Below are 17,420 nucleotides of genomic sequence, written 5' to 3'. Positions count from 1 at the left end.
ATTCCAAATACATGTGATGAAGTAGAAGAAAGGCAACCTGACACAACCGAACAACCAGAATCATTTAGAAGATCACAAAGAGAGCAAAGACTACCTGCTAGATTAGCAGATTATGAAGTTGGCAATGACAACGATCCGTTCGATGAAGAAATCATAAACTTTGCTCTATTTTCAGACTGTGAGCCGTTGAACTTTGAAGAAGTCTCTAAAGATAACACTTTGAAGAAAGCAATGGATGAGGAGATTCATGCCATTGAGAAGAATGACACATGGGAGCTGACAGATTTACTAGCAGATAAGAAGCCGATTGGAGTAAAGTGGGTTTACAAGACTAAGTACGAACCCAGTGGTGAAGTTGATCGTTTCAAACCAAGATTAGTTGCTAAGGGATACAAACAAAAGCCAGGTATCGACTACTTTGAAATATTTGCTCTTGTTGCTAGATTAGATACTATTCGTACGATTATTTCACTCTCGACCCAAAATAAGTGAAAGATACATAAGATGGATGTTAAATCAGCATTTCTAAATGGCACTTTAGAAGAAGAAGTATATGTTGAGTAACCTACAGGATATGAAGTTTCTAGAGAAAAATATAAAATTTACAAGTTAAAGAAAGCTTTGTACGGATTAAAGCAAGCACCAAGAGTGTGGTACAAGAAGATTGATTCTTATTTCACTCAGAATGGTTTCAAAAGATGTCCATTTGAACATACTCTTTATATCAAATTTGTTGAACCTGGAGATATCTTGATCGTGTGTCTTTATGTTGATGATTTGATCTTTACTGGCAACAATTTGAAGATAATTACAGAATCCAGATAGGCTATAATAAAGCACTTTGAAATGACGGATATGGGCTTGATGTCTTACTTTCTTGGCATTGAAGTAGTTCAAAAGGATGATGGAATTTTTATTTCTCATAAGAAATATGCAAATGATATTTTAAACAAATTTCAAATGGGGAATTCAAAGCCAGTTCCTACTCCAGTCGAAGAGAAGTTCAAGTTGCTGAGAGAAGATAAAGGAAGAACAGTAAATCCTACATATTACAAAGGCTTGCTTGGAAGTCTGAGGTATTTAATTGCGACTAGACCATATATTGTATTTGGAGTTGGTTTTCTTAGCAGATTTATGGAGGAGCCTTGTACCAACCATTTGCAAGCGGCAAAAAGAATTCTTCGATATATCAAAGGTACTTTAAATGATGGAATTTATTATGAGAATACTAATGAAATAAATCTTGTCGGTTATATTGATAGTGATTGGGCTGGAGATATAGAAACAAGAAAAAGTACTTCAGGGTTTGTATTTCATCTTGGTTCTGGTGCAATTTCATGGTCTTCGAAGAAATAACCAGTAGTTGCTCTCTCTACAGCAGAAGCAGAATACATAGCAGCAACAAGTTGTGCAACGCAAACAGTGTGGCTAAGAAGAATTCTTGAAGAATTGAATGAGAAACAAAGTACTCCAACGATGATATTTTGTGATAACAAGTCAGCTATTGCACTTTGCAAAAATCCAGTATTCCATGGAAGATCTAAGCATATTGATATTCGATTACACAAAATTAGAGAGTTGGTGAATGAAAAAGAAATTTTTATTGAATACTGTCTCACTGAAGACCAAGTTGTAGATATCTTTACAAAACCGTTGAAGATAGAGTTATTTTACAAGTTGAAAAAGATGCTTGGAATGATTAATTCTGCAAGTTTGATTTAAGAGAGGCAATGTTAGAAAATTAAATCAAGTGGTATGCAAGTAACAAAAGTTTAGAAAAGTCAAAGGCAAAATTCAATTTGAATTCAAAGTGGTTACAAGTTCATGGTTCATCACCAAGATTCTACAAACTTCTTGTGCTATCTATCAACTTGCATGGATTAGAATTTTCATAAAACATGGTTAAAGAATTGAAGAAGCAAAGTTTGAATTGAATACAATAATCATCAATTGACTAGATATTGCTAGAAGCTAACATATTGGAAGCTTGAAGATTTTTGAAGAACATTCAAGAGAATAGTACAACTACAACATTCTACAACATTGAAGAAATTCAAAATCAAATTGAATTGAAATTAGAAGATTATGGAAACTATATGAATACAAGTTAAAAGATGATTCATGAAGCCAACTCATGAAATGGTGGTCATTACAAAATTGATTTGTGATTTATATATTATTATTTTAGTAGGAAGTATTGCCTATATAAAGGCATATATGCCTTGTATATTGTGTGTTCCTGAAATGAAAAATATGATTATGAGAAGTATTTTTTTGTTCCATGAGTATTATGAGTGTTGGTGAGTTTGAGAAATTGAAAATATGACAGTACTATTTATGTGAGTAAGTGATCTTGGGGCCAATTAAGTTGTGGGTATTTTACTTACAGTTGCTGAGGTTTTTGGTAAGTGGATGAATGAGTACGAAGTTGGTGTTAGATAGTATATATAGTAGTGCGATTTTCATGTGTTAGGTAGTACGTAGGGTGGCAAAGCGGGTCGGCCCGTCCCAATCCGCCCACCCCGCCTAGGCCCGTCCTATAAACGGGGCGGACCGGCCCGCCCCGCCAACTAAAATGGGTTCAAAATGCTAGTCTGCCCCACTTTTATGGTGGATTGGCGGGTCGGCGGGTTAGCCCGCACAAGCAGTCCTGCTTCTTGGGTCAGCCCAAAAAGCAATCTTAATTGACTGATCAACCTTAATAAGTATTTTCCAAATTTTTTTGCATTCTCTAGTTCCGAAATATTCCGCACTTCTCTCGTGATACAATTTCTCATATCTTTTTCAATAAAACTTAATTCACGATGACCACGTACTGTTGCGACAAATGATTGATATGTTTTGCTTGGTCTGATTATGGCTTCCTCGTTATTCTCTATTTATGTCATACAAACATGCTTAATTACATGTATTGTTTAAGCATCTCTACTTGATTTGGACAGCACGGATGTGAATGATGCAACACAACCTTCGAAATGATCCAAACACCAACATCCTTCAACATATGTATATAAATTCTTGCAGGACAATTTAATCCATCTGAGGAATTTGTCTTCTCAGTTGGAGATATGTTTGATTTCCATTTTCCCTTTCTAGTACATGTAATCAATTGGTTCTTAATTTCATTTCTTTTCTTATTTGTGTTCCAGATTTTTGTAGAAAAACCTACGAGTTTAGAATAATTTTTGTAAAATATTTTAGCTTTTTCAAGTGTGTTAAAAGTCATCCCAACTTTTAGAACAAGCTGCTCATCAACATCACACAGGAACTAAAAATACACTGAAATCATTCTAAAATACACCATATTAGAATTAAAATACTCCAAAATTTTGAACGAAACAGATTCATCAAAATAATAAAATCAAATTTATAACTTGTACATTATATTCAAATTCAAACCATCAACCATAAACAACAATTTTCACAAATAAAAACAAAATTATTCAACTACAGAATCATAAACAACTAACAAACTACATAACTATATTCAAACTACACCTCACCACTTGATTCGATTCAAAATAATAATACACTTCGGCCTGGTCCAATTGAAAGACTGAACCTAAAAATACATCGAAAGATTACCAAAATACACCTATTTATAAATAGAAATACAACAAAACAAGAACAGAACAGATTTATCATAATAATAATTCAGATTTAGAACTCCTATATTACATTCAATTCAAACCATCAACTATGAATAACAAGTTTCAAAGACAAAAATAACATTATTCACCTACAGAATCATAAACTGCTAATGAACTACATTAACTAGAATCGAACCAGACCTCAACCACTTGATTCGATTCAAAATAATAATCCACTTTGATCTGATTTTTATTGATAGTCTGAACTTGAATCGTTTATTATCTTCGACAATGAAATACCTGTTCAAACCTAATTTCAAAACTTGATTTCAAAAACTTTATATTCAAATCAGATAAAAAAGCATTAAACTTGAATGAAGAGAATGCATAGAACAAAGAGAACATAGAGAAGAAAGAGAAACACAAAAAACGCAGAGATGGAACAGAACATAGAGATGCAGAAAACGTTGAGAAAAATTGAGAAAGAAAACGAAATTCGCATGAAAAATGACAGTTATATATATTTGCAAGTTGAGTCAAAAGTTTGTAGGGGTGGCAAGCCTGCCCCGCCTAGGTCTGTACCGTAAATGGGGCGGGTCGGCTCACCTCGCCAACTAAAGTGGGTTCAAAATGCTACCTTGCCCCGCTTTATGGAGGATTGGCGGGCCGGCAAACAACCCGTTTAGCTCTGTTTTTTTTTGAAAAATAAAATTAATTAAAATTAACCAAAAATAATAATTAAAAAATCAAATACAAATAAAAAATAGTTAAATTATAATATAATTTTTTTACTATTTTTTTTTATTTTTAACTTCAATAAAATTGTTCAAAATAATATTTGTCAATAAAATCATCTTTATTTTAAAAAATAAGTTACATAATTTGAGCATATATACGAAATTGTAAAATAAAATAAATAAAGTTAATAACTATAAGAAGAATAAAAACAAAAAATGAAAAAAAATGTTGAAAAATTCTATAATTATTAATTTTATAATAGTAATAACTCTTTTATTTAATAAAAAAAAAAAAATCTTCGGAATCTTCGGCCCGGCGGACCGGCCCGTCCCACCAAAACCCGCCAATTTGACGGTGCGAATTTGATGGATTTTTTTAATTTCAAATTCTAGTATTTAATAAAAAAAAAAGAAAAAAAAAAATCTTCGGCCCGGCGGACCGGCCCGTCCCACCAAAACCCGCCAATTTGACGGTGCGAATTTGATGGATTTTTTTAATTTGGCGGGTTTCAAATTCTAGCCCGACCTATCTTTTTTAACAAATTTAGCGGATTGGCCCAACAGATTCAACCCGTTTTGCCACTCCTAATAATACATATAAATACAGAAAGCGATTCACATACTATGATGCACTTGACATGAATATGATGTTCCGTTCATGTCCATTATTGAAATATAATATTAACGATCAAAATGTTGAGACCGGTTGTGTTTCAGTGATCATCAAAATGATGGCTTCAGGCTGAGACCAGTTGTGCAGTTAGAGGTATTAATATCTATTCATTTTTTTCTCTGACCATGTACAATAAAAGGAAGTTGTGTGAAGTTGAAGGTGATGTTAAGCGAACCGTGGTGTTAGCTGTAGCTGACCTGCAAACTTTTTGGGCTTAATTTGCTTTGTCCAACATGTGTTTGTTGAGTTTAGCGGATTTGTCGATTTGTTTTGTTATCCACAGTATTTTTTAATTTGTCATATCAATAACTAATTTGTTATGGTTCTGAACTTTATTTATAGATATATCGTTTATCAATGCATAAAACAGAATTTAGAGCCTGTTTGAAAAATAGTAGAAGCTATTTTTTTTATTTTTGAATTATGAAAAGTCACCATCTGCGTGTTTGGCACCATTTTAAAAAATGTTTTTAACTTTTCGAAAAGTTAATTTACAGTTTTTAGAAGAAGTAGAAATATATGACTTCTCTGCTTTTCGATAAGTCATTCTACTACTTTCTTAAAAAAAATAATTTCAAAACAAAAAAAATCTACTTTCCTTATTGACTTCGTGAAAAGTACTGATCCTTTGCCACTATTTTCAGGCAAGGTCTGCTAGAAGCACTGGCCTTCCACCATCATTCCACTATCATTCTCACCCAATGTTCCAAACCTCACAATTTTAACGTAATGATTCATCTGATGGAAGTATTGATCCTCCACCACCATTTTCATTTTCAGACAATATTGCATCTAAATAATCTACTGCATATATTTCTTCTAATTATTTTTTTTATCATTTTATCACTCTATTTTTTATTATTAAATTTGTATTTAACTGTGTATGAAATTTCAGTTTTGATTTTATTTTTTTTACATGTGATTTTATAGCTTGTTATTATTTTCATAGTTAATTATAGCAAGTTCTTGACCTCAATAAAGGAGAAGGAAATTCTAATAGGAGTAAAATAAAAAACAGCAAAATTGATACACATTTTATATTTATTTTTTATTTTCACTTACCATATCATACACAATATTAGTGATTAAGTTATGTAAAATCAACATTTAATATTGGAAAGTATTTGTTATCATCGTTATTTTAATATTCATTCTCTTCTGTAAAAAAATTTATCTTTTGAGTTATTTATCCAAACGCTACAACTTCAAAATAAGTACTTTTATAACTAAAAATCCAAATACAAAATAACTTATTTATAAGTTGCTATTAATAAAACTATAAAAGTCCTTATGCTTTAAACTCTTTTTCCAAAAGCCAATGAGTTATAGCTCAAATCGCATAGTATCTTCATACTCAATTAAGAGGTTGCGGATTCGAGTTGGTAATTTTTTTTTTTTTCAAAAGAACTTATTTAAGTTATTTACCTGTGTCTTAAACTCTAGACTTATCAAACTCTAAACAGACTGGACTCAAGCATGAAAAAAGCTTAAAAAAAATAATTAGGGCTGCACATGGATCGGATAATATCCGCATATCCGCGGTAATTATCCGCATCCGATCCGATTTTTTCGGATATTATCTGATCCGCAGAGTTATCGGATCGGATCGGATCCGATCCGCACTATGGTAGGATCGGATTGCGGATTTGACAGTGATATCCGCGGATTCGATCCGTAAATCCGCATATCCGCACATCTCATATAAATAGCATAGTTTAAGAAAGTAAATCCTAATGTGATATGAATTTTAGTGTGTTATTTTATGAATTTTATGATATCTTGTTTTTGATTTTTTATTTTGTACTTCAACTTAGAATAATTAAACTTAAATTTTGTGTTATTTTTTTATTTTTGTTATTCAAGAGAACTTTTATTGATAATATTTTAGGAGTAAATAGACTTAAACAGGTAAAAAATGAATTTTCTGGATATTTTTTTGTAAAAACAGGCAAACAGAATCTTAAAATAGTTTTTTTTTTAACTATGCGGATATACCTGATATTCGATCCGATCAGATCGGATCGGATCCAGCCTGAAAAAATGCGGATATCGTATCCGATCCGATCCGATGAACGTAGTGCGGATCGGATAGAATTTTAGGCCATATCCGATCCGTGTGCAGCCCTAAAAATAATAACCCTAGTTTAAGGATCCCCTCGGCCCATTTGCACCCCCTCATTGTTAAGTTTGTAACCCTCCTTAAGTCGTCTTCCTTTTAACTCCCTCCTTAGTCCTTCCTTATTCATCTCCCAAACACAGTGATACGTCAAAAGTCAAAACATGCACTAATCAATAATCATCCAAACATACCGTTGAAGTTTGAAACCCTTCTCTTCTCTCCTCCCAACAAAACCTCCCGTTTCAACTTCAGCTACGAAGAAACACTTCAAATTCCGACTCCCCACTCACTTTACCCGCTTCCTTCTCCTTCCAGCCACTCCCTCCAACTAGCGTTAAGCTTTGATTTGGTAGTACTGCATTCTTTACTCTCTTTTGATACTAACTTGTTATTTGGAGTTTAAGCATGTCATTCATGAATTCTTTGTTGCATGCCCATTCTTCGCTCTGGTATGATTATCGTTTTCTTTGTTTTCGGAAGAAAACTAGTGCCAAGATAAAGTTTACGATCGCAATTATGTGTCAAATGGGGTTGTGAATAATGTTTTAGGATAGCTCACAACCTGTTTGATAGAATGTGTCTGTTACAACTTACAACTATGGAGGTTATAGCTAAAACAAGCAAATGCATAGTGGTCCTTTTCATTCTATTTGTATATTGTTGAAGTCCTTGGAGAAACAACCAAAATGTTGAATAGTCCCCAAAGAATGTTGGAGTGAGTTACTTTTTTTTTTTTCCGGACATGTGTTTGAAATATAAATGCAATGTGGATCTGAGTCTAGTATCTTGTTCTTTTACTATTCTCATATTTTGACAAAAGGTAAAAGAGTTATTTATATTCTCATAGTAAATGTGCTTATTGTCATTTGTCAGTCATATTGATATACATTGTGTACTGGAACTAGGGATACTCTATTTATGTTAGTTAACTTCAACTTCAGAGTTCTGTTATAAAGACAATCCATTTGTTTTATGAACAAATGAAACTGTTTCAACTATTTGCCTTAACTAACTTTCATATTGGGAATGCTACTTATCATTAAGTGTTTTGATACAAATTGTATTCGGAAGCACTAATCCTTTTGGTAAATTGTCACACTAGAGTACATCATTTATGATCACAAATCTCTTTAGTTAAAATCCATTTATTTTATACTATCATTATTCACACAGAGAAGTAAAGCCTTATCTTCCCTTTTAGTTTTACCAGTAAATAGAGTTCTTTCCTTGCAAAACAGGGATTCAGATGGAGAAAATGCCAGGGATTGCAGAAGCTGATGAGCCACCAACTTCTCCTTCCCTACCAGATTCACCTTGGCCACCGACTTCGCCTTCACTACCAGATTCACCTTGGCCACCGGCTTCACCTTCAGAACTCAATGCAGTGTCTGATATGGAAACGACACAAGTGCCTCCTACAGAGCTTTCTATTATCAGTAAGAAGGGGTTTGGGACCACGGGAAAGAGGATACAATTGCTTGCCAATCACTTCAAAGTTGATGTTACTGATCCAGATGCAATATTTTTCCAATATAGTGTATGTCAAATCTTTCTGTCGGAAATTTCCCTTATATCTCAGGCTTTGGCTGAACGAACATTTTCCAGGTTGCTATTACTACAGAAGATAAAAGAACTGTCGAAGGCAAGGGCATTGGGAGAAAATTGATTGATAGGCTTTGCCAAACTTACTCGTCTGAACTTGGTGATAAAAGGTTTGCCTATGATGGAGAGAGAACTTTGTATACAGTCGGTCCTTTGCCATTTGATAAGTTTGAGTTCAAAGTATTGCTTGAGGAATCATTTGCGAAGCAGTAAGTTTTTCATAGGACTTGGTTGATTGTGTCATTTTTTACCCTATAAAGCTTTTAATGTCTTCCAATCGTAGCCCTGGTGCTGATAATCCTGGTGCCAATGGAAGCCCTCATGAAGAAACCAAAAGGTCAAAGCATTCTTTTCAGTCCAAGGCATTCATAGTGGAGATAAGTTTCGCTGTCAAAATACCCCTGCGGTCCATTGCTCTTCCCCTAGAAGAGGTTGAGTCAGATACTAACTATCAGGATGCTTTGAGAGTGCTTGATATTGCACTGAGGCAGCAAGCAGCTAACAGGTTTTGCCTAATGATAAACATAGCAGAAACTTTCTGTGATTTTCTTGAATGGAATTTAATCATAATCTGTTTTGTCTAACTTAGTTAAACTGCTTCTTGTGAGAATGTGAAGAGGGTGTCTCTTGGTAAGACAATCTTTTTTTCAAGATGATGCAAGGAACTTCAGTGAGATCGGAGGCAATTTGATGGGAATTCGTGGTTTTCATTCTAGTTTTCGTCCAACGCTGGGTGGATTGTCTCTCAATATGGGTATGACTTCTCTAATATATATATTGAAATATTACCATAATAAAGATGTGTTCTTCCTGTTTACATTCTTCATTTATTTACTTCCAGATGTGTCCACAACAGTGGTCTTAAAAGCTGGACCTGTAATTGAATTTCTTCTTTATAACCAGAATGTGAAGGAAACCCGTTACATTGACTGGGCAAAGGTGATAAACTTCTAATCTATTTACATAAGGTTCATCATGCAACATTAGTAAATTCCCCATAATTTTTTTCTTTATTGGTAATCTACAGGCAAAAAAGGTGCTTAAAAATTTAAGAGTGCATGCAAAACATCGTAACCAGGAATTTAAAGTTTCCAGCTTGAGTGAGAAACCTTGCATTCAACAACTGTAAGTGCTTTTTTTTTTAAAGTCAAGTATTTATACCTTGTTATTGGAATCTAAAAGAAAGGGGAGAATTATTTGTCTGATTTCTTCCTCAGTTTTAGCATGAAGTTGAGGAATGATGATGACAAAAATCAAGGGGAGACAGTCAATATTACTGTATATGAGTATTTTGCTAAACACCACGGCTTGAAGCTGACCTCTTCTGCGTATCTTCCATGCCTTGATGTTGGGAAGCCAAACCGGCCTATTTATCTGCCTTTGGAGGTTTGCAAATTTTAATTCTTGCCTGGACCTTGTGTTTGGTTCAATTATGTTATTTTGTCTTAGATATTAACTATTGATCTAATTGTACCTGATTATCTTGTTTCTCTATGCTTTACTTCGGCTGGAGTAGCTATGTTCTCTTGTTTCACTCCAGCGGTACACGAAGGCATTATCTCCAATTCAGAAAGCATCTTTAATTGAAAAATCACGCCAAAAACCTCAAGACAAGATTAAGACTCTGACAAATGTAAGCTTTATTTCTAGTGCTATCATGATATGCTGTTCCTTTTCTGTTTTTATATATATATTTTTTAATAGAAGAGTTGTTTTATTCTTATTGATAACATATGTATGGTCATTACAATTTCTTGTAGGCTGTAGGAAATAATTCCTATGATCATGACCCTGTACTTGCTGCATGTGGAATTTATGTTGACAAGAAATTGACTGAGGTTGAAGGCCGTGTTCTTGAGCCACCAAAGGTAAACATTGGTTTCTGGCATATTTCATATTTTTATGTGCACTGTGGAGTTAGCAAGTAACAGATAAAAGAGAAAGTGGTTTAACTAAGCTGGTTTCAACAGATTAGTTTAATTCCGAAAACTAATTCTCCTATGTCCTAATAAAATTTTCTTTGACAGTTGAAGGTTGGAAAGAATGATGATTGCTTCCCCAATAATGGAAGGTGGAGTTTCAGTAAAAAGGTGTTTCATTATCCTTTCAACTCAAAAATAAATTGTTCCCTGTTTTTCAAATTTTATTTAATATTTGAGTAGATATTTTCATAATTGATATTGCTCCCTTTCCTCTTGTCAGACACTGCTACAACCATCACACATTGATTACTGGGCTGTTGTCAACTTTTCTGCACGTTGTGATACCAGTTACTTATCGAGGGAGCTGATCAAATGTGGAATGAGCAAGGGCATTGTATGCTACCGTGCATCTATTTGATTATTTTGTTTTAAAATTTAAAATATTGATCATCCCTTTATGGGTTGTTTGTGAGTTGGGATTTTGGAGGAAAATGAAAGGAAAGGAAAGGCCTGTGGTTTTACACATTGAATTTTTGCACTACAAATCCTTCCCTCCCCTTGCCTCCAAAATCCCAACTTACAGACAATCCTTACTCTGCATTTGATGACCACAATATGATTCTAGGTGAATGTTTACACAGAATATTGAACGCCCATATACTTTAATAGAAGAAGAACCACTGATGAAAAAATCTAGTGCTGTTGCAAGGGTTGAAAAGATGTTTGAGCGGCTTACGTCAAAGCTGACAAGAGAACCAAAGTTAATTCTGTGTGTCTTGCCAGAGAAGAAACATTGTGAAATTTATGGTATGTCTTCTGTCTAATTTTGCAGGGTTTCCTTTATATTTTTGTGTTTGTTTAATTGCTCAATTTTCTTTTGTCAAATCTTAGGGCCTTGGAAGAAGAAGTGTCTCAGTGATTTTGGTGTTGTCACACAGTGCATTTGTCCTCTCAAGATCACTGATCAATACCTTACAAATGTACTTCTTAAAATCAACTCTAAGGTAAGCAAGTTGTTATGAGCCATCTCCTTGCAGAAAATTGAGCTGTTGGGACATGATGTGATATTCTAAAGTAATTTATTACTGCAATATATTTGAAATAAAGAAGAGATTTTTGGTCTATGAAGGTACAACAACCTTTTCTTATAGGGGAGGCATACTAAAATTGGGGAGTGAAAAAAAATCCAGGAAGCCATCAACTTGATTACACTGTTTTAGGAAATTACTGGGATATCTATGCTACCTACTAAAACAGATTGTTTACAATGCAGCCAAGATTTGAAAAATGATAAAACACATTCATTTCAATCCTTGCAACAAATTGAACATTATGTGTATTAATAACATTTTGTTTCACTTTCATAATTTGTATACATGTCATTTATACAGCTTGGAGGAGTAAATTCTTTGCTGGCAATAGAGCACTCTGGGCATCTACCCCTGATTAAAGATACCCCAACAATGATTTTGGGAATGGATGTCTCTCATGGTCCTCCTGGTCAGTCAAATCTTCCATCGATAGCAGCAGTAAGGCTATCTTTTCGTTCTTCTTTTAATTTTCGTAATAAGAATGTCGAGCTATATTTGTCTCGTAATGCAATTTATATGTGTTTTCTGTCGTTTTTTCTAAGGATATATGTTTCTGTATGCTGTTGGATTGTAGGTTGCAGGATCACGATGTTGGCCACTGATTTCAAGGTATAGAGCATCTGCAAGAACACAGTCATCTAAGGAGGAGATGATTGATGCCTTGTGCAAGCCTGTGGATGAAGAGAATGATAATGGTATTATCAGGTTCGACTAAATATGTTAACGGGCTACCATGATATTTTGTGGTTAATAGGAAAAATACTCACATGTACTCTGCTGAGTTTCATCCCATTTTATAGCCCTTATAGTTTAGATGAAAGTGCAGTGCCTATATAATATTTGAAACTTGCAAACAGGTTAACAATTACAACAACCAAGTCTTATGCTACTAGGTTGGCTTGACCAGTTAGTTCAAATGACATTACAGTTCATATGTTTGTGGTCAAACTATTAAATCTAAATCAAACTGGCAAACAGACCACATATATAATTAGATGACAATACTTGTTTCACTGATTTGTCCTTGTTCAATGATATGCATGCTTCCTCACTTTAAATTTAATATCTTATCAAAGTATTTGATTTTTTTAAAATTATAAATAAATTAAAGAAAAAGGAGATAAAAGTTAGTGTAAAAAATAACATGAACACATGAAACAGCCAGAATATTAATTTTGAAATGAGATGTATGATAAACTAGTTTTATTGAAAATGAGATGTATTTCTGATACTGAGTTTTGGGAAGTTAATTTGTCTCCTGATTTGAAGTTCACAAGTTACTTTGGAATGAGATAAAGTTCAAGGAGAGTTTGTGCATGTTCCTTATTTATTCTTATATTGCATTTCCACATTTTCATAGTTTCATATATTGTAATGATCATTTCTCAATTCTTATCTTCGGTTCCAAGATATCAACTGTGAAATGGCCTCCTTCACTGCCCTTTTCCAACAGTGAAGTTTTTTGTTGGGTGTACCCAATAGCAGTGAATTACTAATCCGATATGACCATAAACAGAGTACTTGCTGCGTAAATTTAGCATAATTTAAGATAGAACTAATAATGTTCTATTCAATTGGGAAAATGTCACATCATTTTGCAGATTGAATATAATTATGGTAGTTGTTTAGGATTAATGTATCATATCATCTCTAAGAGTTATATCCAATATGCCTCTTTCTGTATCTAACAATGTGTATTCTCAACTGTTAATTGAATCCCGAAATCCGCATGTGAAGATTTTTGTCATTCATTGCAATTGTTTATTCTGTTTATACTCCATGATATCATATACAAGATAATAAGATTACATTATGATTTTTCCTTGCAGAGAATTGCTTCTAGATTTCTACGAATCAAGTGATAAATGTAAACCATCTCAAATTATTGTCTTCAGGTTCCATTCGATCACTTTTACATTCAATTTACATCCAGTAATATATGGTCTTCAGGTCAACTAAGCTGTTTGTAGGCCTATAGTAATAAGCTGGACGGTACTAGTAGTGCTTATTACAATATGATATCTAAATATTAGTATTCTTGTTCTGGTATTGGATGAGTGGTTTATAAAGTTTAAATTATATGGATGAGGAGTCTGGTGTCTGGACTCACTTAGATGCCTTAATTTCCATAAGTGCATGCTTTTTGGTTCATTTAATTCTAACCTATGGTTATATGTTCAGGGATGGAGTTAGTGAATCACAATTTAATCAGGTTTTGAATGTTGAGCTTAACCAGATAAAGAAGGTTACTCTGCAAGCCATTCATTGTTCTGTTTGATTATCTGATTTGTTGCTCATATCTTCGTAGCTAGTTACACTTGCACACTGTTCATAGTGCATCTTTGGGTTCACTTATTTTGTTCTTGCTAAATAATTCTAAAGGCTCTCTGAAGCTTTTTTCTGGAAAACAATTTTCAAAGCAAATAAGTTAATCCAAACATGCAAGATATTTAACGGTATCCCTTTTTTTATGGTTCCTAATCCTAGGATGACGACAATAATGATCTTTTCTAATTATAGGCGTATGAACTTCTTGAGGCCGTCATTATTCCCAAGTTCACAGTAATTGTGGCGCAGAAGAATCATCATACAAAGTTGTTTCTAGCTAATGGTCCAGAAAATGTTCCTCCTGGTATGCTAGCTCTCGTGTGCCAGGTATTTTACTGGTACATTCAGTATCATCATCCCATTAATTGTTCTTTTCAGGGACTGTTGTTGACACAAAAATCACACATCCAAGGAATTATGATTTCTACATGTGTGCTCATCAAGGGATCCATGTAAGTTTACCTTGCATTCAGTGTAATATCTTACCTTGACTTAAATTTATGATATTTCATCCAATTTGGTTTGCCTTCTTGTTTTCCTCTCAAACAATAATAGGGAACTTCCAAGCCTGTGCATTATCATGTGCTGCTCGACGAGATCGGTTTCTCGGTAGATGGCTTACAAAATTTGATCCATTCGCTGTCTTATGTGTATGCATTCTTCCTACCTATTGCTTGATATTTTGACCTACCCCGGGACTCGTGCACTTACTATTTTGTAATTTGTTTCAGGAACCAAAGGAGTACAATTGCAACCTCAATTGGTAATTCACCGTTGAGTTTATTTTCTGTACACCTCTAAAGAAAAAAATATCAACTTGAAAAAAAAAACATGTTTAAACTTTGTTTCATTGCTTTTCTCCAGTGGCACCTATATGCTATGCACACCATGCTGCAGCTCAGATGGGGCAAATGTTAAATTTTGATGATTTGTCAGAAAAATCTTCAGATGTTACTTCAGAGGGAAACATTCCCATTCCAGAGCTTCCAAGGTTGCATAGGAATGTCAAGAGTACCATGTTCTTCTGTTGAGAGCTCTTAAATTAGAAGTTAGAACACATTTTGAGTGACCATTGAAACCGTAAATATGAAAGCTGTATAGTTGGTATACATGCAAATACACCATTCCCAGATTTTGTTTGACTTTGACCGATAGAGGTAGAAGATATCTGTGCTCTTTGGTTAGTGAAAAGATTTTGGGAACCACATGACCTTTATGGGGCTTTGTTCATGATAATTTTGAGGTCATTTTGGATACTCCTTTAGCTTGTTTTATATGCAGGTATTACTTGAAAGTCATTTCATTGTCTGAAGAGGTAAGCTTCTATTCTTTGTTCTCTCAGTGATTTTTGTGAAAAATTACATGAATGAAACGTAATTTATTTAAAGATGTAACAATTTGCTTATATTTACATTGGTATTATTGAAACATAACTCATCTAGCTACCCATTCTTTGCTACTCCTATTGAAAACACTTAAATCAATTTCACCTAGAAAAATGTTGTAATTAGTATATTACTATATTTATATATTTATAGTTTGCCCTTATTATTCATTAAATTTAATATTATATTAAGACAATGTAAACTTAACCCTTAAAGAATTTGAGATTCTATAGAAATCATTTTTTACATATTTAAAGATTTGAATCCGAGATTCTTAGTTAAGAGAAAAAAGTATTTACCACTTTATTTTCAAACTATTGAAACATGCTAAAGTTCTTTTTAAAAAAATATGTCTGAAATTCTAAATCTAAGATAAAATTTTGGATGAAAAATAGTACACTTGAGTTGACCAACTCATTCAATAATTTGACCAACTTCAAGGCACATTTTAAGTGCTAGCTAACCCAAATGAGATAGCAAGTTTTGTCTTTTTCAACATTTTGTTTGTTTAAGCCACAACATTCATCAACTTTTTATTTTATTATTATTTTTTTTGGCATTGTTATGGCACCTTGTTTCTGAAGATACTAGAAAATGAGAGTAGAAATCAAGAAAAAGAGTAGCTAGCCAATTTGCCTACTTCATTCCATACCATGTCTCTTTCTATCTTGTATGAAAAAAAGATACATATACAAAATTAGTTATGTGACTCCTCTAGATTACAATAAATAAATAAATAAAATGTTGCTTTAAATTCAATTGGTAAAAACAACCTATGAGGAGGTACTAAATAAATACATGCTGAAAAAGGATCAAAATTGAAAATTGCACACATCACAACTCACAAGTAGGTTTCACAATTCACACGCATTCATAATAATTTAATTCAACTGGTAGACTTTTGATACCTACTTTTGTTATGCAGTGTGCCTAAGTAGCAAAACCCACACCCATAGTTTTCCTTTTCACTTTCAATATTGACTTAGACTACTACCAAAACCCAAATTTCAATTTCACTTATCTATAGACTATATATATATATATGAGTTGCTTTTGGTTAAAAAAAAAATCATATAAATAAAGAGATAAAGAGATAAAAAATTTGTGCCTTTTTCCCCTTAGACCGAGTCTTTGAGAAGTACAAAAAATATGGGAAGAGTTTCAAGTGTACCGGAAATATCGGTGTTCCAGTTGTTTTACTTTTAACCGTTGATCTGAATTATAAAAAATACATATAATATATATTAATTGAAATCAACGGTTAAAGCAATTGGAACATCGAAGTTCCCGGTACACTTGAAAGTTTTCCAAAAATATGATACAAAACTTGTGTTCCAATGATTTATACATATTTTCAAATTTAAACAAATTTTGTTTTTATCTTTATATTTTATCTTTTATCTCTAAAACAAAACACTATTTTGGTTTTAAGATTTTATCTTGATTCTCATGTTAACACCTTAACTCTTAATTTTCATTCATAAATTATTTTTAATATTGATAAACACTTAAAAGTTGTGTGTAGAAATATTAGTATTAGTATATTATTTGTTTATTACAACTCCAACTGCTGTCCCATGTGGACAACCAATTGCTGTCTTTGTTCCATTCCCTTACGTGTCCAACACATTCTTGAGTCAAACCAACATCATTCAATTCATTGTACTCCAAATAATAAATAAAATAGTATATTTTAATGGCCTATATTAACTATTAACTATTAAGCTTCCAAATTCCCAACTAACTTACTATTAGCCGAAATTTTCCGTTCTTAACAAATTTTAATTATTAAATTAATTTTTGAACTTTTATTTTAGTTAGACAAATCACTTCTGATATCAAATTATTCATTTATACAAAGACATTAAACTGAAAACTTAAAAATATTTTGAAACGGTTATATTTTTATTAAATAACAATGAGAATTGATTAATCTAATTTTTTTAACAAAATAAAGAAAAGTTAAAAAGTAA

General features: G+C 33.0%; 2 protein-coding genes across 4 annotated transcripts; both read left to right on the top strand.

Annotated features, from left to right (window-relative positions):
- On the top strand, positions 847–1,356 carry LOC107621210 (uncharacterized mitochondrial protein AtMg00810-like). The gene has a single exon (XM_016323245.1). It carries the CDS (start codon positions 847–849, stop codon positions 1,354–1,356), a length of 510 nt encoding a protein of 169 aa, XP_016178731.1.
- On the top strand, positions 7,162–15,374 carry LOC107623396 (protein argonaute 16). 3 transcript variants are annotated; one of them, XM_016325634.2, is made up of 23 exons: positions 7,162–7,468; positions 8,358–8,656; positions 8,725–8,930; positions 9,005–9,226; positions 9,339–9,475; positions 9,563–9,660; positions 9,749–9,846; positions 9,939–10,107; positions 10,238–10,354; positions 10,482–10,589; positions 10,749–10,811; positions 10,924–11,037; positions 11,285–11,450; positions 11,535–11,647; positions 12,035–12,172; positions 12,309–12,439; positions 13,564–13,629; positions 13,916–13,979; positions 14,255–14,366; positions 14,441–14,514; positions 14,618–14,712; positions 14,794–14,825; positions 14,927–15,374. In XM_016325634.2, the coding sequence occupies exons 2-23, from the start codon at positions 8,366–8,368 to the stop codon at positions 15,091–15,093; spliced, it is 2,781 nt and encodes a 926-aa protein (XP_016181120.1). In that variant the 5' UTR covers positions 7,162–7,468; positions 8,358–8,365; the 3' UTR covers positions 15,094–15,374. The 3 variants fall into 3 exon arrangements, 2 of the variants coding, with proteins under 2 accessions (XP_016181120.1, XP_020968863.1); XR_002355263.1 differs by lacking the exon at positions 14,927–15,374 and having other exon boundaries at positions 13,564–13,601; XM_021113204.1 differs by lacking the exon at positions 10,749–10,811.

This window comes from Arachis ipaensis, chromosome B10, assembly GCF_000816755.2.
Source record: "Arachis ipaensis cultivar K30076 chromosome B10, Araip1.1, whole genome shotgun sequence".
Lineage (NCBI taxonomy): Eukaryota > Viridiplantae > Streptophyta > Magnoliopsida > Fabales > Fabaceae > Arachis > Arachis ipaensis.
Note: the sequence above shows the minus strand (reverse complement) of the source record. Positions and strands in the feature narration are given on the sequence as shown.